This window comes from Aquarana catesbeiana, linkage group LG03 (assembly GCF_042186555.1).
Source record: "Aquarana catesbeiana isolate 2022-GZ linkage group LG03, ASM4218655v1, whole genome shotgun sequence".
NCBI classification, from domain to species: domain Eukaryota; kingdom Metazoa; phylum Chordata; class Amphibia; order Anura; family Ranidae; genus Aquarana; species Aquarana catesbeiana.
The window spans coordinates 317292666-317310190 of NC_133326.1; the positions used below are offsets into that span (position 1 = coordinate 317292666).

Here is a 17525-nt window from a genome sequence, read left to right on the forward strand (position 1 = left end):
CTGGGCAAACCCTCTATAGGAGATGCAAAACCCTGTTGTCCTGAGTTAGTCTGAGTTTGTGGCTACCTTTAAAGGGTACTTGATATTCCCGCATGCTCCACTTTTGCTGCCAAGAGCCTCATGCCCATCAAACAGAGTACGAGAACTGTTGCCGATTACACCATTGAATTTCCTACTCTGGCAGCAGAGGTTGCTTGGAACAATGAGGCCCTCATGGCTGATTTTTCTCATGGTCTCTCGCATACTATCAAAGATTAGATAGCAGCCCCAGTTATACCCACTGACCATGGCCATAGGGGCTCTTCACCATGAGATAATTCAATTCCAAGTAATTTCCTCGCCTCATTTCCCAGTGGTTATTGGTTATCCTTGGTTACAGAGGCACAACCCCTTTTTTGATTGGCTTTGTGCTGAGGTTCTTTCCTAGTCACCACAATGCAGGAAGACATGTTTTCAGAAAGTGGCTAAGGTCTTGTGCACCTCTTCACCCTCCTCCTTGCCGGAGGAGTACTGCGAATTTAGTGATAGCTTTTAACAAAGGTCAAGCCGGTAGTTTGCCTCCACACCGGTCATATTGACCTTCAACCTGGTGCCATACCCCCTCGTGGCCGGGTTTACCCTTTGTCTGTTTCGGAGGACATAGAAATGAAGCAGTATGTTGCCGACGCACTTTGTGAAGGATTCATCCATAAAGCCTCGTCTCCTGCTGGTGCTGGTTTCTTTCTTGTGAAAAAGAAGAGTGGTGAACTGAGACCTTGTATTGATTATAGGGGTCTCAGTCACTTCACAATGAAGAATGCTTATCCGATTCCATTGATTACAGAGTTTTTTGACCGCCTCAAGCAACGGTTTTCATGAAGCTTGATTTGAGAGGGGCATACAATCTCGTGAGGATCAAGGAGGGCGACGAATGGAAAATTGCGTTTAATACCAGAACTGGCCATTATGAATACCTTGTAATGCCGTTTGGCAACGCTTTATCAACGATGTCCTCCGAGATTTGTTTCAGCTATGTGTGGTGATTTATCGTGACGATATCCTCATATTTTCAAATTCCCTAGAGAGCCACCACACAGATGTCTGTCATGTGCTTCAGAGGCTGAGAGATAATAACCTGTATTGTAAACTGGAGAAGTGCGAGTTTCATCGTGAACAGGTTCAATTCCTGGGTTATATCGTTTCCATTGCTGGTTTTTCAATGGATCCAGAGAAACTTTTGGCAGTTCTACAGTGGACCCATGGATTTACATCCATTGCAACGTTTTCTTGGCTTTGCCAATTATTATCGGAAGTTTATTCATAACTTCTTGTCTCTGGTCAAACCCCTGACTGATATGACCAGAAAGGACGATAACCCACAGAATTGGTCTCCAGAGTCTATTAATGCCTTTGAGAGTCTCAAGGCTGCCCTTGTTTCTGATCCTGTGTTGGTACATCCTGATCCTACTGTACCTTTCATCCTTGAGGTTGATGCTTTTGAGACTGGAGTTGGTGCCCTGCTGTCTCAACATAGTACCTCAGAGCGCTATGCATCCTTGTGGCTACTTTTACAAGAAATTGTCTCCTGCAGAATGCAATTATGAGATTGGGGACAGAAAGTTGTTAGCGATCATTTTAGCCTTTTTTTCTAGAATAGAGGCATCTCCTCAAAGGTACCACTCTGCCGGTTCTTATTCTGACTACCCATAAGAATCTCACCTTCTTGTCTGAGGCTAAACGCTAAAGGGTGCGATGGGCTCTTTTCTTATCAAGCTTCAATTACAGTTTCATTCTTACCCGGTACTAAGAATGTAAGGGCTGTAAGGGCTGATGCATTGTCGGGACAGCTTTCCTGTGCTTCCAAGATGGAGTCAGTTCCTGTGATTTCTCCCAATTGTATTCTGGCTACGGCTTGTACCAGTCTCACTTCACCTTTGGGTGACAGAATTCTTACCACTCAGAGCCATTCTCCTCCTGAGAAACCTTGTGACAGCTGCTTTGTCCCTGAAAGATTTACCATTCTCCCAAGACTGCTGGCCACCCAGGGGAGAATCAACTAATTTGGCTATTTCCCAACTATTCTGTGGCTTAGTCTACGCGCTGATGTAGCCGCCTTCGTAGCTGCTTGTTCCGTGTGTACTCAGAGTAAGACACCACAACACCTTCCAGTGGGCCTCCTACAACACATACCCAATGAAGAGAGGCCTTGGACCCAACTGTCTATGTATTTCATTGTGGAGTTACCCAACTCTCAGGGCAACACAGTTATCCTTATGGTATCTCAAAAATGTCTCATTGTATTCCTCTTAAGAAGTTGCCACATCCAAAGAACTGGCTTCCATTTTTGCTCAGGAGATCTTTTGCTTACATGGCCTACCCAAGGTTATCACCTCGGACAGGGGTAGCCAGTTTGTGTCCAGGTTTTGGTGAGCCTTTTGTGCACAGTTGGGAATTCAGCTTTCCTTCTCTGCGTATCACCCACAGACCTCTTACCTTGGGCAAGGTTTGCTCACAATAGTGCCATCAATACCGCTTCCAGATTGTCTCCATTCATGGCGAATTATGGTTTCCGACCATCCATGTTGCCTGACTCATTTGTTCCTCAGAGCATTCCTGCATTGGAGGAGCATCTCCGTGGTCTTCGTTCCACTTGGGTACAGGTCCAAGAGTCCTTGCGATGTGCCAATGATAGGTACAGACTCCATACTGACCGCAGACAGCTACCTGCTCCTTCCTACCAAGTTGGGGACAGGGCCTGGCTGTCAACTCACAACCTCTGACTCCGTTTTCCCTCGTTAAAACTGGCACCACAGTTTATTGGCCTTTTCCATATTCTCCGTAGGATCAACCCGGTGGCTTACAATTTAAACCTTCCTTCTAATATGCGCATTTCAAATGTATTTCATGTCTCCTTATTAAAACCTTTGGCATGCAATCGCTTCATCACCTCGGTATCACGTCCTCACCCTGTTCAGGTTGAGAACCATGAGATATAATCTATCATTGATACCCGTAGGTTCCGTGGGCGCATACAGTACCTGGTTCATTGGAAAAGGTACGGTCCGGAGGAACGCTCTTGGGTCTCATCCTCGGATGTACATGCTCCTGTCCTCCTTCGTGCTTTCCATAGACGTTTTCCCCTCAAACCTGGTGGTCCTCTGGGGGGGGTAGCTGCGGAGGGGGTGCTGTCGGGGCTGGGCCCAGCCCTTCCTGCTCAGAGCTCTGTGCTCAGCTGTCGGTTAATTGCCAGCACTCTTCATTCCACAGTGACTCACCTGGTCTTCATTTTTTTTTGCTTGTCAGCTAGCTTTGCTAGCTATTTAAACTGCATGGATCAGATCTTCTGTGCTTTCGCCTTGGTCAACATATCCAGACTCTCTCTGCTGTGTTTTCCTGTGAAAGACTTTTGCTTGGCTGACTTCTCTTCTGGTTCCTGATCCTGTTTGCTGCACCCAACTTCGCTGATCTCTGGACTTCTGTTTCTCTGGCTTGTTATGACTACCCGTCCTGGTTACCGAACTCTGGCTATGTTTTGACTACGTTTGCTCTGTTTATACCATTTTATTAAATAGTGTGTTTTTTTTGTTTTTTTTATTTAGGGAAAGCGGATTATACAGAGATACAATGAATCAAACATGACATACCTTTTTGTCTATATTTAGACTAAAACAATTACTCCTCAAGTAAGTCGATGTACATTACTGGGGTATCAATCAAGGTTACATTACAACTGAATAGTTCAGCAGTATAACTGTTTACAAAAGACTCTGTATTAGACATAGAGAATCATGTCGAATAACGAGCTATCATGCTATCATGCTATCATGCTTTAGTGGGGTGATCCAATACGCCATATTTTTTATGAGTTGTGGCTCACTAACCTGAGTCCCCAGGAGTGTTGTCAGTATGTATCCGCAATCCTTTTTTTAAATTTTTAGGAAAGGAAAGTGGGTGACACCAGTGATGTCAATGTGGGGAAGGTTATGAAAGGAAGAAATAAGGAGCAGAAGTAGGGAAGAAGGTGGAAATGGGGGTGATTATGGAGTTCCAGCAAGGCTGGCGACCCTGAGCCCCAATTTAACCTTGAATAAGGTACTTAAATGTAAGTCTTATATTCATCCGAGAAGCGGAACAGGTCCCAGTGTATCCAGCGGGTATTGTGTTCCTCCTCTCTTTCCCCTAGTGCAGCTGTAAGATGCTCCATCTGCTGAATATCGCGAACCCTAGCAAACCACTGTGCCAATGTCGGGGGAGATTGCTGCTTCCATGCACTGGGGATACACGCCCTGGCTGCATTCAAGAGGTGCTTCAGTAAGGTTTTGCGGTAACTCTGCATTGGAGGAGCATCTCCGTGGTCTTCGTTCCACTTGGGTACAGGTCCAAGAGTCCTTGCGATGTGCCAATGATAGGTACAGACTCCATACTGACCGCAGACAGCTACCTGCGCCTTCCAACAAGTTGGGGACAGGGCCTGGCTGTCAACTCGCAACCTCCGACTCTGTTTTCCCTTGTTAAAACTGGCACCACAGTTTATTGGCCCTTTCCATATTCTCCGTAGGATCAACCCGGTGGCTTACAATTTAAACCTTCCTTCTAATATGCGTATTTCAAATGTATTTCATGTCTCCTTATTAAAACCTTTGGTATGCAACCGCTTCATCACCTCGGTATCACGTCCTCACCCTGTTTAGGTTGAGAACCATGAGATATAATCTATCATTGATTCCCGTAGGTTCCGTGGGCGCATACAGTACCTGGTTCATTGGAAAAGGTACGGTCCGAGGAAACGCTCTTGGGTCTCATCCTCAGATGTACATGCTCCTGTCCTCCTTCATGCTTTCCATAGATGTTTTCCCCTCAAACCTGGTGGTCCTCCGGGGGGGGGTAGCTGCGGAGGGGGTACTGTCGGGGCTGGGCCTAGCCCTTCCTGCTCAGAGCTCTGTGCTCAGCTGTCGGTTAATTGCCAGCACTCTTCATTCCACAGTGACTCACCTGGTCTTCATTTTTTTTGCTTGTCAGGTAGCTCTGCTAGCTATTTAAACTGCATGGATCAGATCTTCTGTGCTTTCGCCTTGGTCAACATATCCAGACTCTCTCTGCTGTGTTTTCCTGTGAAAGACTTTTGCTTGGCTGACTTCCCTTCTGGTTCCTGATCCTGTTTGCTGCACCCGACTTCGCTGATCTCTGGACTTCTGTTTCTCTGGTTTGTTATGACTACCCGTCCTGGTTACCGAACTCTGGCTATGTTTTGACTACGTTTGCTCTGTTTATACCATTTTATTAAATAGTGTGTTTTTTTTGTTTCTTTTTTAATTTTTTATTTAGGGAAAGCGGATTATACAGAGATACAATGAATCAAACATGACATACCTTTTTGTCTATAGTTAGACTAAAACAATTACTCCTCAAGTAAGTCGATGTACATTACTGGGGTATCAATCAAGATTACATTACAACTCAATAGTTCAGCAGTATAACCATTTACAAAAGACTCTGTATTAGACATTTTTGCATGTCGAAAAACTTCTGTGGAATCCCAACTGGCAGAGCTTGCAGAAGATAGAGCAGTCTCGGCATGATGTTCATCTTCAAGACATTACATCTGCCAAACCAGGAAACTGCTAGGTTCTTCCACCTGTCCAAATCTGAGGAGAAAGTGCTTAGGAGTGGCTGAAAGTTAAGATGGTAAATGAGGTGTAAATCAGAAGGAATTTTTGTGCCTAAGAATTGGATAGCCCGAGGGGTCCACCGGAAGGGGAAATTGCGAGTTTGAGCATTGGGAGTGAGTGTTATATTAAGTGCCCCTGATTTTTGCAGATTAATTTTAAAATTCGAAAGTTCACCGTACTGGTTTATTGCCGATAGGAGTATTGGGAGAGAAGTATGCGGTTCTGAAATGTAGAACAGCAGGTCGTCCGCATATGCTGCAATTTTATGGTGGTATGTGCTCGTTTCAAGTCCTCTGATGTCAGGATTGAGCCTAATGTGTTGTAAAAGGGGTTCTAATGAAATTATAAAAAGAAGCGGGGAAAGTGGGCACCCCTGTCTTGTGCCATTACTAATTTTAAATGAGTTGGAGGTCATTCCGTTTATTCTAATCGAAGCCCTGGGGGAGGAATAGATGGCGGAAATCCAAGATAAAATGGAGGTCGGCATTCCAAGGCGTCGCAGGGTAGCCTGGAGAAACGTCCAGTCCACCCTGTCAAATGCCTTTTCAGCGTCTGTGGACAACAGGATGATTGGGGTATTAAGGCGTTTGGCCCTAGCCACCACATCTATCGTCCTTATAGTGTTGTCCCGCGCTTCTCTGTGCTGGATGAAACCGACCTGGTCTAATGGGATTATTCGTTGAAGGACGCGCCCTATTCGCACGGCCAAAATTTTTGTGAACAGCTTCAGGTCACAATTAAGTAAGGAGATTGGCCTGTAACTTGCTCAGAGGAGCGGGTCTTTCTCCGAGATGCTAGCTTGTAGGAGGTCTGAAGGCATGGCATGGTTATCAAGAATTGCGTTGAAGGCGGTAACAAAATGGTTTCCTAGTTGGGCTTGGAAGATTTTATAATAGGAAGTTGTAAACCCGTCAGGGCCGGGCGCTTTCCCCCCTGAAGAACCTGCCAAGGCACCCGTGAGTTCATCCACGGTTACAGGCTGCGAAAGCAGATCCACCTCCTCATCATTGAGAGCAGGCAGGTTTGCCACTGTAAGGTAAGCCTCTATGGCCTCTGACCTGTCCTTTGGCCGCTCCCCCAGAGGTCTGGAATGCAAATTCTAGAGACCCTCATAGAAAGCACGGAAAGATTCCGCCATTTCCTTGGAGTCATGAATTCTGGCTCCTGAGGGGGCAGATAAAGCAGGGATGTAAGATAGATTGCGTTGGGTTTGGATGGCGTTTGCTAAAGTTCTACTACATTTGTCCCCATACTCATAGAAGGTTCTACGCGCCTTCAACAGGTTGTTCTTAGATTGAAAAAGAGAGTGCTCCCTGATTTGCTCTCTGAGGCTAGTTACTTCTGCTTCCAGGGCCCTGTCTGGGTGGGCTTTATGGCGTTTTTCACAGTCATGAAGTTTTGCAAGCAATTCCCATTTTCGCTCTGGCCACCTTGAGCCTATGGCCATGTTTGATAAGTATTCCTCTTATGTAGTGTAGCACTAACTCTCGGTGGAGCTGCTGGTTTAAGCGGGCTTGTTACCTTCACTCTCGACACCTCTGTTTCACCGCCACCGGGTCTAGGGTTCCGTTGAGTTTACCTCTGGACGATATAAGCACCAACACTTGAGTACGTTTTCAATGCTTTATTGAACCAAGTAACGAAGGAAGTAGCAGGAAAGAAGCAGGAGGGAAACTGCAGGGAAGCTCAAATACTTTTCTTTAGGTTTCTTTAGAACATTCTTTAAGGTTGCATACTGTAATTGAATGCAATCCCCTTTTGTGAGACACGATCTTTGCTCGTCTGGATAGGCCTCTCTCACTTGCCTAGCAGCCAGTACGTAGCACGAACAAAAGTCTCTGCCACAGACTTGCTTGAAATAAACCCGTACGATCCTCTGCCACAGGATGTATTGGTTCACGATGAATGTCAGACACAGTACTTGGACCTCTAAGCCAACCCGGCAGTACCATGTAATAAGACTACTTCAGGATACGTCCTCCAACCGAGTCACCAGGCCCCTCTCCAGACCAGCACTCTGCATGATCCTTCCATGACGGGTCCTCCCCTGGGATCTTCTCGGTTGTCCAGCTTCTACTCTCTGGATAGACAGCTCAGGACCATTCCTCGGCTGCTGTGGTAGGCCCCAGACAGGCTTCTGGGCCCGCCCACCCACGCGCCGCAGCGACACGGGCCTCCGGAATGGAGGACCACGAGGTGGTACTCTAACACATACCTGTCGGCCAGGAGGGCCAGCAGGTGGCTGAAAATGAACCCCTAAACATGGCGTCTGTCCCATAAATACCCCCTCCCAGAATGCAACTCGGAGGACCACCTCCACCGAGTGGTCTCTGGGACAGAGGAGCACTCATTCGCGTCAACACGTTGCTTTTCCAACACCCGCCGATGGTGACAACGACACCCACCGGCACAATGTGGAACCACACGCAATGTCAGCCAAGCTGGAACAGAGGCAAATCTAACTTCCTATAACGAGCAATTCACTAAATTTACCTATCAGATGGTAGATCACAAATCTACCAGCGCTACAGTAGCATTTATGTGCAGACCAAATAGTGAGAGGATTATAGGGACCGAGGCCCTGTTGCTCTCAAAGAAAAGTTCCAATTCTCTTATATCGGCTTTAACCTCTGGGTCTTGAATAAGGGATTCGTTTACTCACCATGTTGCTGATCTAGCTGTCGATTGTTGTAGGGCTAACGTTATGGAGATCGGAGCATGATCCGAAAGCGCAATGTGTCCTATCTGAGCCTTAGATACAAGTGGGATCGTGGTGTGCGATACTAAAAAAAGATCTATCCTAGAGTATGAACCATATGCCGCTGAGAAAAAGGTGTAATCCCTTTCCTGCGGATGAAGGATACGCCAAATATCGACTAGTCGGTGGGAGTGCAACAATTCCCTGATTCGGTTTCGGGATCTCAGTGACAGGGCCGAAGAGCCTGTCGAGGAGTCTTTACAGGGGTCGATGGTAAGATTGAGATCTCCCCCTAGCACCAGTGTACCCTCTGCGAAGGAAGCCAGGGCGGTTAAGCATGTTTCCAGTACCAAAAGCTGATCCACATTCGGCAAGTAGAGGTTAGCAAAGGTGAATATTTGCGACTGAAGTGTACCTTTAACAAAAAGGTATCTACCTTCACGATCAGCATGGAGGTCTATCAGCTGCCAGGGTAGGGTTTTGGCCAGGAGGATACTTGTGCCCTTTTGTGGAGGGCGATACGCTGTGGTACGCTATTGGGAAATGCTTATTGTGGAGTTTTGGGATCTTGTCTGCCCTGAAGTGGGTCTCTTGCAAAAATGCTATTTGGGGTCTTTGTCTCCAAAGCTCCGTAAGGCAACTGGAACGTTTTTCTGGGATATTTAAGCCTTTCACGTTCCAGGACACAATTTTCAAAGACATTTCAGGTGGGGTGAGGTCGGGTCGCCAGACCCTGCCAGGAACTAGAACTGTAGGTAATGTGGGAGGGGGGAGGGAAGGAAGAGGGGAAGAAGAGTATGTGAGGGGGGCTGAGGGAGAAGGGAGGAAACGTACACACAAAGGGAACCAGGTAAGAGAAGGATAGAAAGGTGGGAAACAAGAAAGAAGGGATGGGAGAAGACTAAATCTCCAAACGGAGGACTACTGCCTATTTGAGTAGCTAGGTAGCTTAGGTTAAGCTGAAGCACCCAGACGGCTCCAGAACCTTCCCTCACACTGTAGTTCGCCCATCTTTCTCACTTGCAGGGAGATCATCCAGTGGGGATGTTGGCATCCGCACTGCACCCTGAACACCTGCATCTCCCTTTTCCCCATCCTGCAGTCAGTGGGAGCTGCTCGGGAGATCAGATCTGCCTTTGGGAGACAACCTGTCACTTGTAACACAGAAGCCAGACTTCTGTGTTTACAAGTGATAGTGGTAAGCAGAGAGCAGAGGGTCTGAGCCAGAGGTGGTGGAACTGAGTTCCACCAAGTTCCAGCTGAAAAAAACCCCTTCTAGCGAGTAGTTATTTGCCCTATGACTGTCTTTTTTGGGCACAGCTTCCAACGTTTAGTTATGCTGAACCATGCATGCATGATCATCATACCTCCTTTCTCCCCTAAACTTGAGTATCTAGTTGCAATAATGCTATTAAGGCAATGGATGAAGGAAGGCTCAGCACTGGGGAAAACAACAATGATTAGACAAGGCTTGTTAACATTTGCATTTGCTATTTGAAGTTGTCATATGCTGCCCCGCAGGCACTGGATCATTGCCAGATCAGTTGAAAGAAGTCCAACAAATCTAAATGTTATCTTGTCTCTGGGTACCAGCTTGGACCAATATAAGTATGCATATTCCATACCTGTGGGATCCCTGTAGAAGCTGGAATTCACTGTAGTAGTCACCAATACTATAGTAATCACTATGGTCTTCCAGGTCCCCTGCTACATATTTATCACAGGGGGTCGCTCGCTTGGCATGGTCACCCTTAAGAGAACACTGTTATACCCTGTACACACAGTCAGATTTTCCGACGGAAAATGTGTGATAGGACCTTGTTGTCGGAAATTCCGACCGTGTGTAGGCTCCATCACACATTTTCCATCGGAATTTCCGACACACAGTTTCCGTTGTCGGAAATTCCGACGCACAAAGTGCCACGCATGCTCAGAATAAATTAAGAGACGAATGCTATTGGCTACTGCCCTGTTTATAGTCCCGGCGTACGTGTTTTACGTCACGGCGTTTAGAACAATTGGATTTTCCGACAACTTTGTGTGACCGTGTGTATGCAAGACAAGTTTGAGCCAACATCCATCAGAAAAAATCCATGGATTTTGTTGTCAGGATGTCCGATCAATGTCCGACCGTGTGTACAGGACATTACTCTCTTCAGTCGACTGTCCAATCAACAGGGAGAGCCAATAGACACAATAGAACCATGGAAAAAAGCCACACCCCAAACAACCCAACACAGAGCACACCATAGTATGAGACAATATACAACATTCACAACATTCCAGTGTGGTTGTACAATGAATATGATTAGTGCAGATCAGACTGGGGTTCTCGGTCACCCTGTGCCCCTATTAGAGACACAGGATGACTTAGACATAGGAGGTGCATGGGGAGCTGAAACAAAGGTTTCCCAACCTCCCCAAGGGATTCTGGGTTCCACGGGTCCCCCGCCCAAAGTCTCTCCCCTTTTGGCAGCAGACTAACACAGGAGGAGACCCCAGACGGGTTGACTCCTAAGTTAGTCAGTAGTTCCAGTCCCCCAATGCTGGTATCCACACAGTACCCCAAATAAATTGTCCCAAACATAGCATTACCTCTGCCTCTCTCAGAGAACATACCCGCCGCTGGGGAGAAGTGTGGACTGGCCCTTCTCCCTGAAGTCCTTTCAGCCACTGGAAAGAAGATAGGGTGGCTGGGCTCACTTCATCATGCAGATGTTAATCTGCTGCTGGGAAGTCACCATCTCCTTCTCACCCTGGGCCCCTGGAACTGCCACAGGTGTGGGGCAGAGGTCTTGGACCCTCTGTCCAGTTGTCAGCGCATTAGTTGGAGAAGTTTCTGGTAACTCTACAAATGCTGCTGTTGGTGCTGGGCAGAACTCAGTGATGTTTGGCCCTGATGCCAGCTCTTCTGTTGGAGGCTCACCAGATTGTCCTTCCTCAGCAGAGAAGTCTATTAAATCTCCAGTCTCTGGAACTGGAGTCTGGGGATAGAGGTTCACCATCTCCTGTCCGTAGAACCCAGAAGATGTTATTGGTTCTGGGCAGAGGTTAGCAGAGCTCTGCGCTGTTGTCAGCACTTCAGCTTTGGAGACGGCAATCTCCAAAGTTCCCACTGCCGATTCTCTGGCATGCTGCTGAATGTGTTGTGTGTTCTAGCAGTTTCCTGTATGCCCTTTCCAGATGCTGTTCCTTCCTTAGCAAATATTCTAGGTCCAGTTTAAGCTCTGAGACCCCTGCAAGACCGAACATAGCCTCTCTATAATCTTGCAGGTCCTCAAGGGTCGCCAAACACAAAACCATCCATAAGGCTCTCCCACAGCAATCCAGGGCCGCCAAAGTCATATCCCTCTGGGGAGCATTCTGTTGTCTCCCCTAAATATTCCTGCTCTGCATGCCATTGCAGAGCTCTATAACGATTGTCCAGCTCTATCTCCTGTGAGACCAGCCTGTCCAGCTTTGTCACCCATTGCTCCTGGGGCTGCTCTCCCAGGAATGGCATCCATAACTCCCATTGGTCACTGTCTCGTTGCTCTGGGGTTTGAAAGCACTTGCCCTGTTGCATACCAGCAACCTGGAGGGCTCCAATCCAGAGCTCCACCCGAATCTGTTGCCTGAGTACCAGGTATTCATCCGCAGACACAGACCTGGAGTATACTGAAAGGATGATCCGCAGCAGCCCTGGGAGCTCTGATGCCAGATCCATATCTCCGATGGGGTGACTGATGTCTGCTATCCTGGTTTTGGATCCAGGTAGAGGTTTGGCTGTCCCAGACTGCAGGAAGTGTCCTACTGCTGTCACCAATGTAACGAAACGTCCCACACTCCACTTGAGTGCTTTCGTCATATATCGCTTCCTCCAGTCTGGCCCTTCAGATATCAGATATTACAGCCCATATATTGTAGGAACCAGGCGTGACTAGCTCAGTTACAAAACTGCAAAATGGAGCTGTTTATTGACACACAGGGACACAGAAACATTCAAACTTCTCATCAGTCGACTATCCAATCAGTAGAGAGAGCTGTTGGAGGAACCCCACCCCCCCACAGCTAATCTACATACACATCCCATAATACCCAAGGCAGACAGACACAATAGAACTAGGGAATACAGCCCACCCCAAACGACCCAACACAGAGCACACCATAGTATGAGACAATATACAACATTCACAACATTCCAGTGTGGTTGTACAGTGAGTCCGATTGGTACAGATCAGACTGGGGTTCTCGGTCACCCTGTGTCCCTATTAGAGACACAGGATGACTTAGACATAGGGGGTACATGGGGAGCTGAAATAAGGGTTTCCCAGCCTTCCCAAGGGATATTGGGTTCCCAGGGGCCCCCGCCCAAAGTGACCCCCTTCACAAACACCTTGCATCGTTTCTTTATGAGTGCAAAGCGTTTTCTGATTGGATGAGGTATTGATTGTGAAGTCATCATTCCGCCTCTCCATCTCATCCAATCAGGAAACACTTTGCATTAATTGAGAAAAATACAGAGTTCTTGAATGGCAGCCCTGCCAAGTGAGGAACTGGAGGAATGTGTCAATTTATGTAGTAGTGGCCACTACTACAGTGATTTTCAGCTTCCAAAGGGATCCCACAGGCAGTGGCGGCTGCTGTGTTACTGTTTGCTGCCCCCCCCCCAAAGAAAATTACTACCGGCTGCCACTTGTACTTACATTGGTCCAGGCGACACCAATGTAACTATTTTGATTTTTGTCATTAAGCCTACCAATGATTGCATTATACATTTTCTAGTATCAGTTCATAAATGACAGTGTAGCGCTTCCCCTATTTTAAAACGTACAACACATTTTTTTATAAATTCTTGCTGTGTGTTAAAACAGCCAGCTACCAACTTATATAATTCATTAGTACATTAATTAATTAAATGCTGCAAAATGCTAACATATTATAATATAACATAATATCATAGCATTTCATTAAGGAACATATTAATGCATGTATAAAGTTGGTAACTGGTTGTTTTAATGCAGAGAATTATTATTTTTTGTACATTTTAAAATAGGGAAAGCACTGCATTGTTATTTATGAATTGTTTCTAACACTGTGGTTTTTAGGGATTTCGTAGTGGTGTTATAGCAGAGTCCAAAGGAGAGGTACAACAGGTTGGTGTATATATACAGTATAAAGGGTAGTAGCGCAGGTGTTTCTAACTTTATATTTTCTAGTATGCCAACTAATGACTGTTATTTATTTTCCACTATGACTATCTGAGTTTGTGTTACATATTTGTTTTCTCTAAAACCACTAGTATTTGGGGAGATGCAATAGAAAAACACTTCCAAGTGTATTACAGTTACCTCCCAGAATACACAATTATGTCTCTCAGAACATTCCAATAGATTCTCAGGTAATATTATTGATGGAGTACATACACTTTCTGCTGGAAATTTGGTAGAAAAAAAAAATTAAGAAAAAAACACAACCATCCCTTTGTCAATGCTCAATGTACATCTGTTCAATTATATTGCCAATAGGGATTGGCTGTACGTAGTCCAGTAGGATCATTACAAACTCGACTATATTTTTTTAATAATAAGTACCAAGTATCAGGCTTTGTAACATCAAACAGTGATAGAGATTTGTTTCACCTTGGTCTCTGGTAATGGATACAAATAAATGTATATTTCCTAAAAAGTCTTTAATGAGCCATATCAACACAATGTAAAACTTAATTATAGAGCTACTGTATCCTGACATCAGTGAATATGTAGTGAATTTTTTTTTTAATAACAAGGAAACCTCATACACAGATGCCATTCATGTTTTAAAAGAAGGACATCTACCCAATGTTGAAAGAGGGGGACATGTAGCAGTCCCTTTTGTGGTTGGCCTATTTAGTGTATTGGTACAAACGGCCTTAAGTCTACATTCACACTAATGACTTGGAATGGACAGTGGATTCCTGCAGCAAGAATCAGCAGATTCCTTTAAACAGTTATCGCTGGTGTATGAGAAAAGATGCTGTCAGGAAGAATGTACATGAACAACAGACTAAGATTAAATGCAGATGGAAATGCGGACAGCCACAAACAGATGGGGCAGCTTTCAACATGTCATTTATTTGTACCGGCTTCCCAGCTTCCTGCCACAGAAATCCATTGATTCTTGCCACAAGGATCCGCTGTCCATTTGTAATTGCCCATATTAAGGACCACTATCACAAAAAATATTGTATCCCGGTAATTGCCTATTTACCAATATCTTTGTGCCAGTCCCAGGGACACTATCATCCCCGTTCCACACCTGATTTGCCCACTTTCCAGGCTGTCCCACCCAGATTACTCCCATTTTTGGGAGGCCCCACCCATAATCACCCACTCACACCTGCAATCCCCTCAGCTTGTACCCTTTTTCAGTGCAAATGCTCAAACAACTCAAATAAGGGTGATGCAGTTATCCGAGGATGCAATCCAGGACACAGCATCTATGTAAATGTATGTAATTAATACATGTAATATTTTATTATTTGGAATTTCATTCTTTTTTATTTTACACATTTTTCTTTACCTTTTTCTCCATATTTACATGCATTGACAGTGACATAGTATCACAAGTTAGCCTGCAATTTCCTGTTTGTGTACTCTTACCTCCTTGCTGCAGTTTTTCTCTACCTGATTCCTTCATGTGTGGCGCGGCTGTGCTCACCTATGGACGTCGTCTGCTATTTTGTGGACCTTTATTTCCTTCCCTTCCATCACTTCCTGGCCCGCCTCCTAGTTTGCTTATCTATATAAGATATGCTCAGTGTAACCCACTTTGCCTGAGCAACTTCATAGTTCTCTGAGCTCCTGTTTGCATACCTCTTGTCCATACTGTGTCTGACTACCTGTGTACCGACCCCGGCTACGTTTACCGTCTGTGCTTGTTCGCTGCCCTCCCTGATCCCGGCTTGTCTTCTGGATTCCCTTTTGCCTGCTGCTTGTACTCTGCACACGCGAATGGTCTCTGCATCCTCGACTAGGCGAACCTGGGGACCACGACCTGGTTCCAGCTTGCTGCAAATCCATCCCCACCATCAGGGGCCCTGGTGAAGAAGCAGGCTGGGGCTTAGACTCCACGCCCTGGGGAACCATGAGTTAAGATCTACAAGAGCTTACTACCACAGACTCCTGATACATGGGTTGTAGCAAACTATAACTTCTCAGGTGTGCTTTCATGTTTTAAATCAGCTTACAATACTCAGTATTATAGTTTTTCACTGTCACTTTTGCTGGACAGCTTTGTCTGCCTGTAAATGTGGAGAAAATTATAATTATTGACATGTGAAATAGTACTGAACACTATTACTAAATGCATTATCTATATTTTAACCATTATTTGAGAACAGAAGTCCAGTTTGACCTCCATAAGAACATTTTCTTTTTTTAACTTACAACCGGAATAACTGATCAATATCATTAACTGAAATGTTTATTTTTTATCGTATAGCAAAATACAGATATCTTTTTGCGCTATTATATTTACTTCATAAAAGCTGATTATTAGATTTACTTAATAAAAGTTGTTTATTGCCCTCATTAAATAAAAACTGTAGGAGTATAATATAAAAGCAATGAGAAAAGTGTGTGTGTGTGTTTTTACAACAAATACAATTACCTGGGGCCTAAAAAGTTATAAAAACAAAAGCATCTGATTTAGCATATGTAACCAATCAGCATACCTAGGAACCTTTAAAAATCAGTGGGCCTGAGAATGCAAGTGGGACACAAGGAGGAGTAGGAGTCGGGGCCAAAACTCATTTAATGGTTGTGGTATGGCCCAAACTTTTGTCCGTAGTTGTGGCCGTCTCACATTACAACTGATCAGGAGCCCTTCTTAGCGTCCTCAGGCGCTGCTGCTCACTTAAAGGGACAGCTACTGGCACTGGCAATGGGTTAATAAACCAAACCCAAAATACGATTTTTCCACTGTCCGTTTATAATAAAGGCCCACTGACTGTTTTAGTTTGCTGAAATATACAATAAGTGCATATTTTTTTAAGTATACTGATAGCTGAAAGTATATACATTGCTATTGTGAGCATACTTATTGTCCATGCCATGATAGTTACTCCAGTATTCCAGGTCAGGCTGAACATATTGGTAGTATGTGCTTTCTTTCCCAGACAAGCACACCGGGGACAGTCTTTGTAAAACCAGCTTACTGAACTGATAGGTCAGTTTTCTTCTGACTTTCATAATTTCTCCAGTTCTGCCATAATTTCGCAGGGCTCTGGCCATTTTCTGGTATGTCATGATTTTACGGTTACCTTTTCTTTTACCCCATAACTCTGCTAATTTCTCTTTGTTCTTTGAGACAAATTGGAAGATGCCATTGGGTCCATCCACCCACTGAATGCAGCTGATCATGCTGGGGTCACACAAAGCATTATAGAGATATTCAAACAGACGAAGCTTCCTCCTTCCTGGTGACAAAACATGAGTTATGATAAATCAAATTGTAGAAAAAAAAATTCACACTATTGTAAAGTTGTCCTTTTGCATCTGAAACATCACTGTCCTGAGAGTTTTAAACTGAGAGGTGTAAAAAAATGACCAGATTCGCACATCAACCTTACACAGGCATAAAATTGGGACGCACATTCATTGTTTAAAGAATAACTGTATTGTTCAAACACATTCTCTCTTTCAAGATTTACAGGGTTAACAAACAGTTCGGTAATCGTAACCACTTACCCCTACCTTTTTGTTCTGTATGCTGTAAGAGCTGTTATCACTGGCCCCAGCCAGCATAAATATTACTTTGTGTGCATTCAGATTGTCAGCAATCTGTACTGTACAGTGTAGACCGAGACATATCTGCAGTGCATGCGACATGCTAATAGGGTAATATGTGCTTAAACATTTACATCATTGCAATGTACCCTAATGCATGTTAATGTGATATAACACACATTAACGCACCACACATAAATGCCAAAGTGTGAAGGGGCCCTTAAGCCATTCCAACCACATGTTTCTCTTATGACAGATTTTTTTTAATGTAATCACCCAAGTCAACTTTTAGACTGGCAAACCACAGCCTACTCTTCGTACATTCCAAATGTTTCTATTGTGTTAAGAGATTCCTAAATGTTTGGTGCCCAAAGGTGCAGATCTGCTCAAACATGTATGGTTTTATATACATAAATTATGAATAAGCAGGTT

The 17525-nt window shown here is 44.9% G+C and overlaps 1 protein-coding gene across 1 annotated transcript in view; it reads right to left on the reverse strand.

Annotated features, from left to right (window-relative positions):
- Positions 1-15891: 15891 nt before the first annotated feature.
- The window catches only part of SPIC (Spi-C transcription factor), a 60867-nt gene continuing 59233 nt past the window's right edge, over positions 15892-17525 (reverse strand). The window contains exon 5 of the mRNA XM_073624040.1: positions 15892-16783. Coding sequence (XP_073480141.1) covers positions 16356-16783 — 428 coding nt within the window. The 3' untranslated portion in view covers positions 15892-16355. The remainder of the gene's footprint in view (positions 16784-17525) is intronic.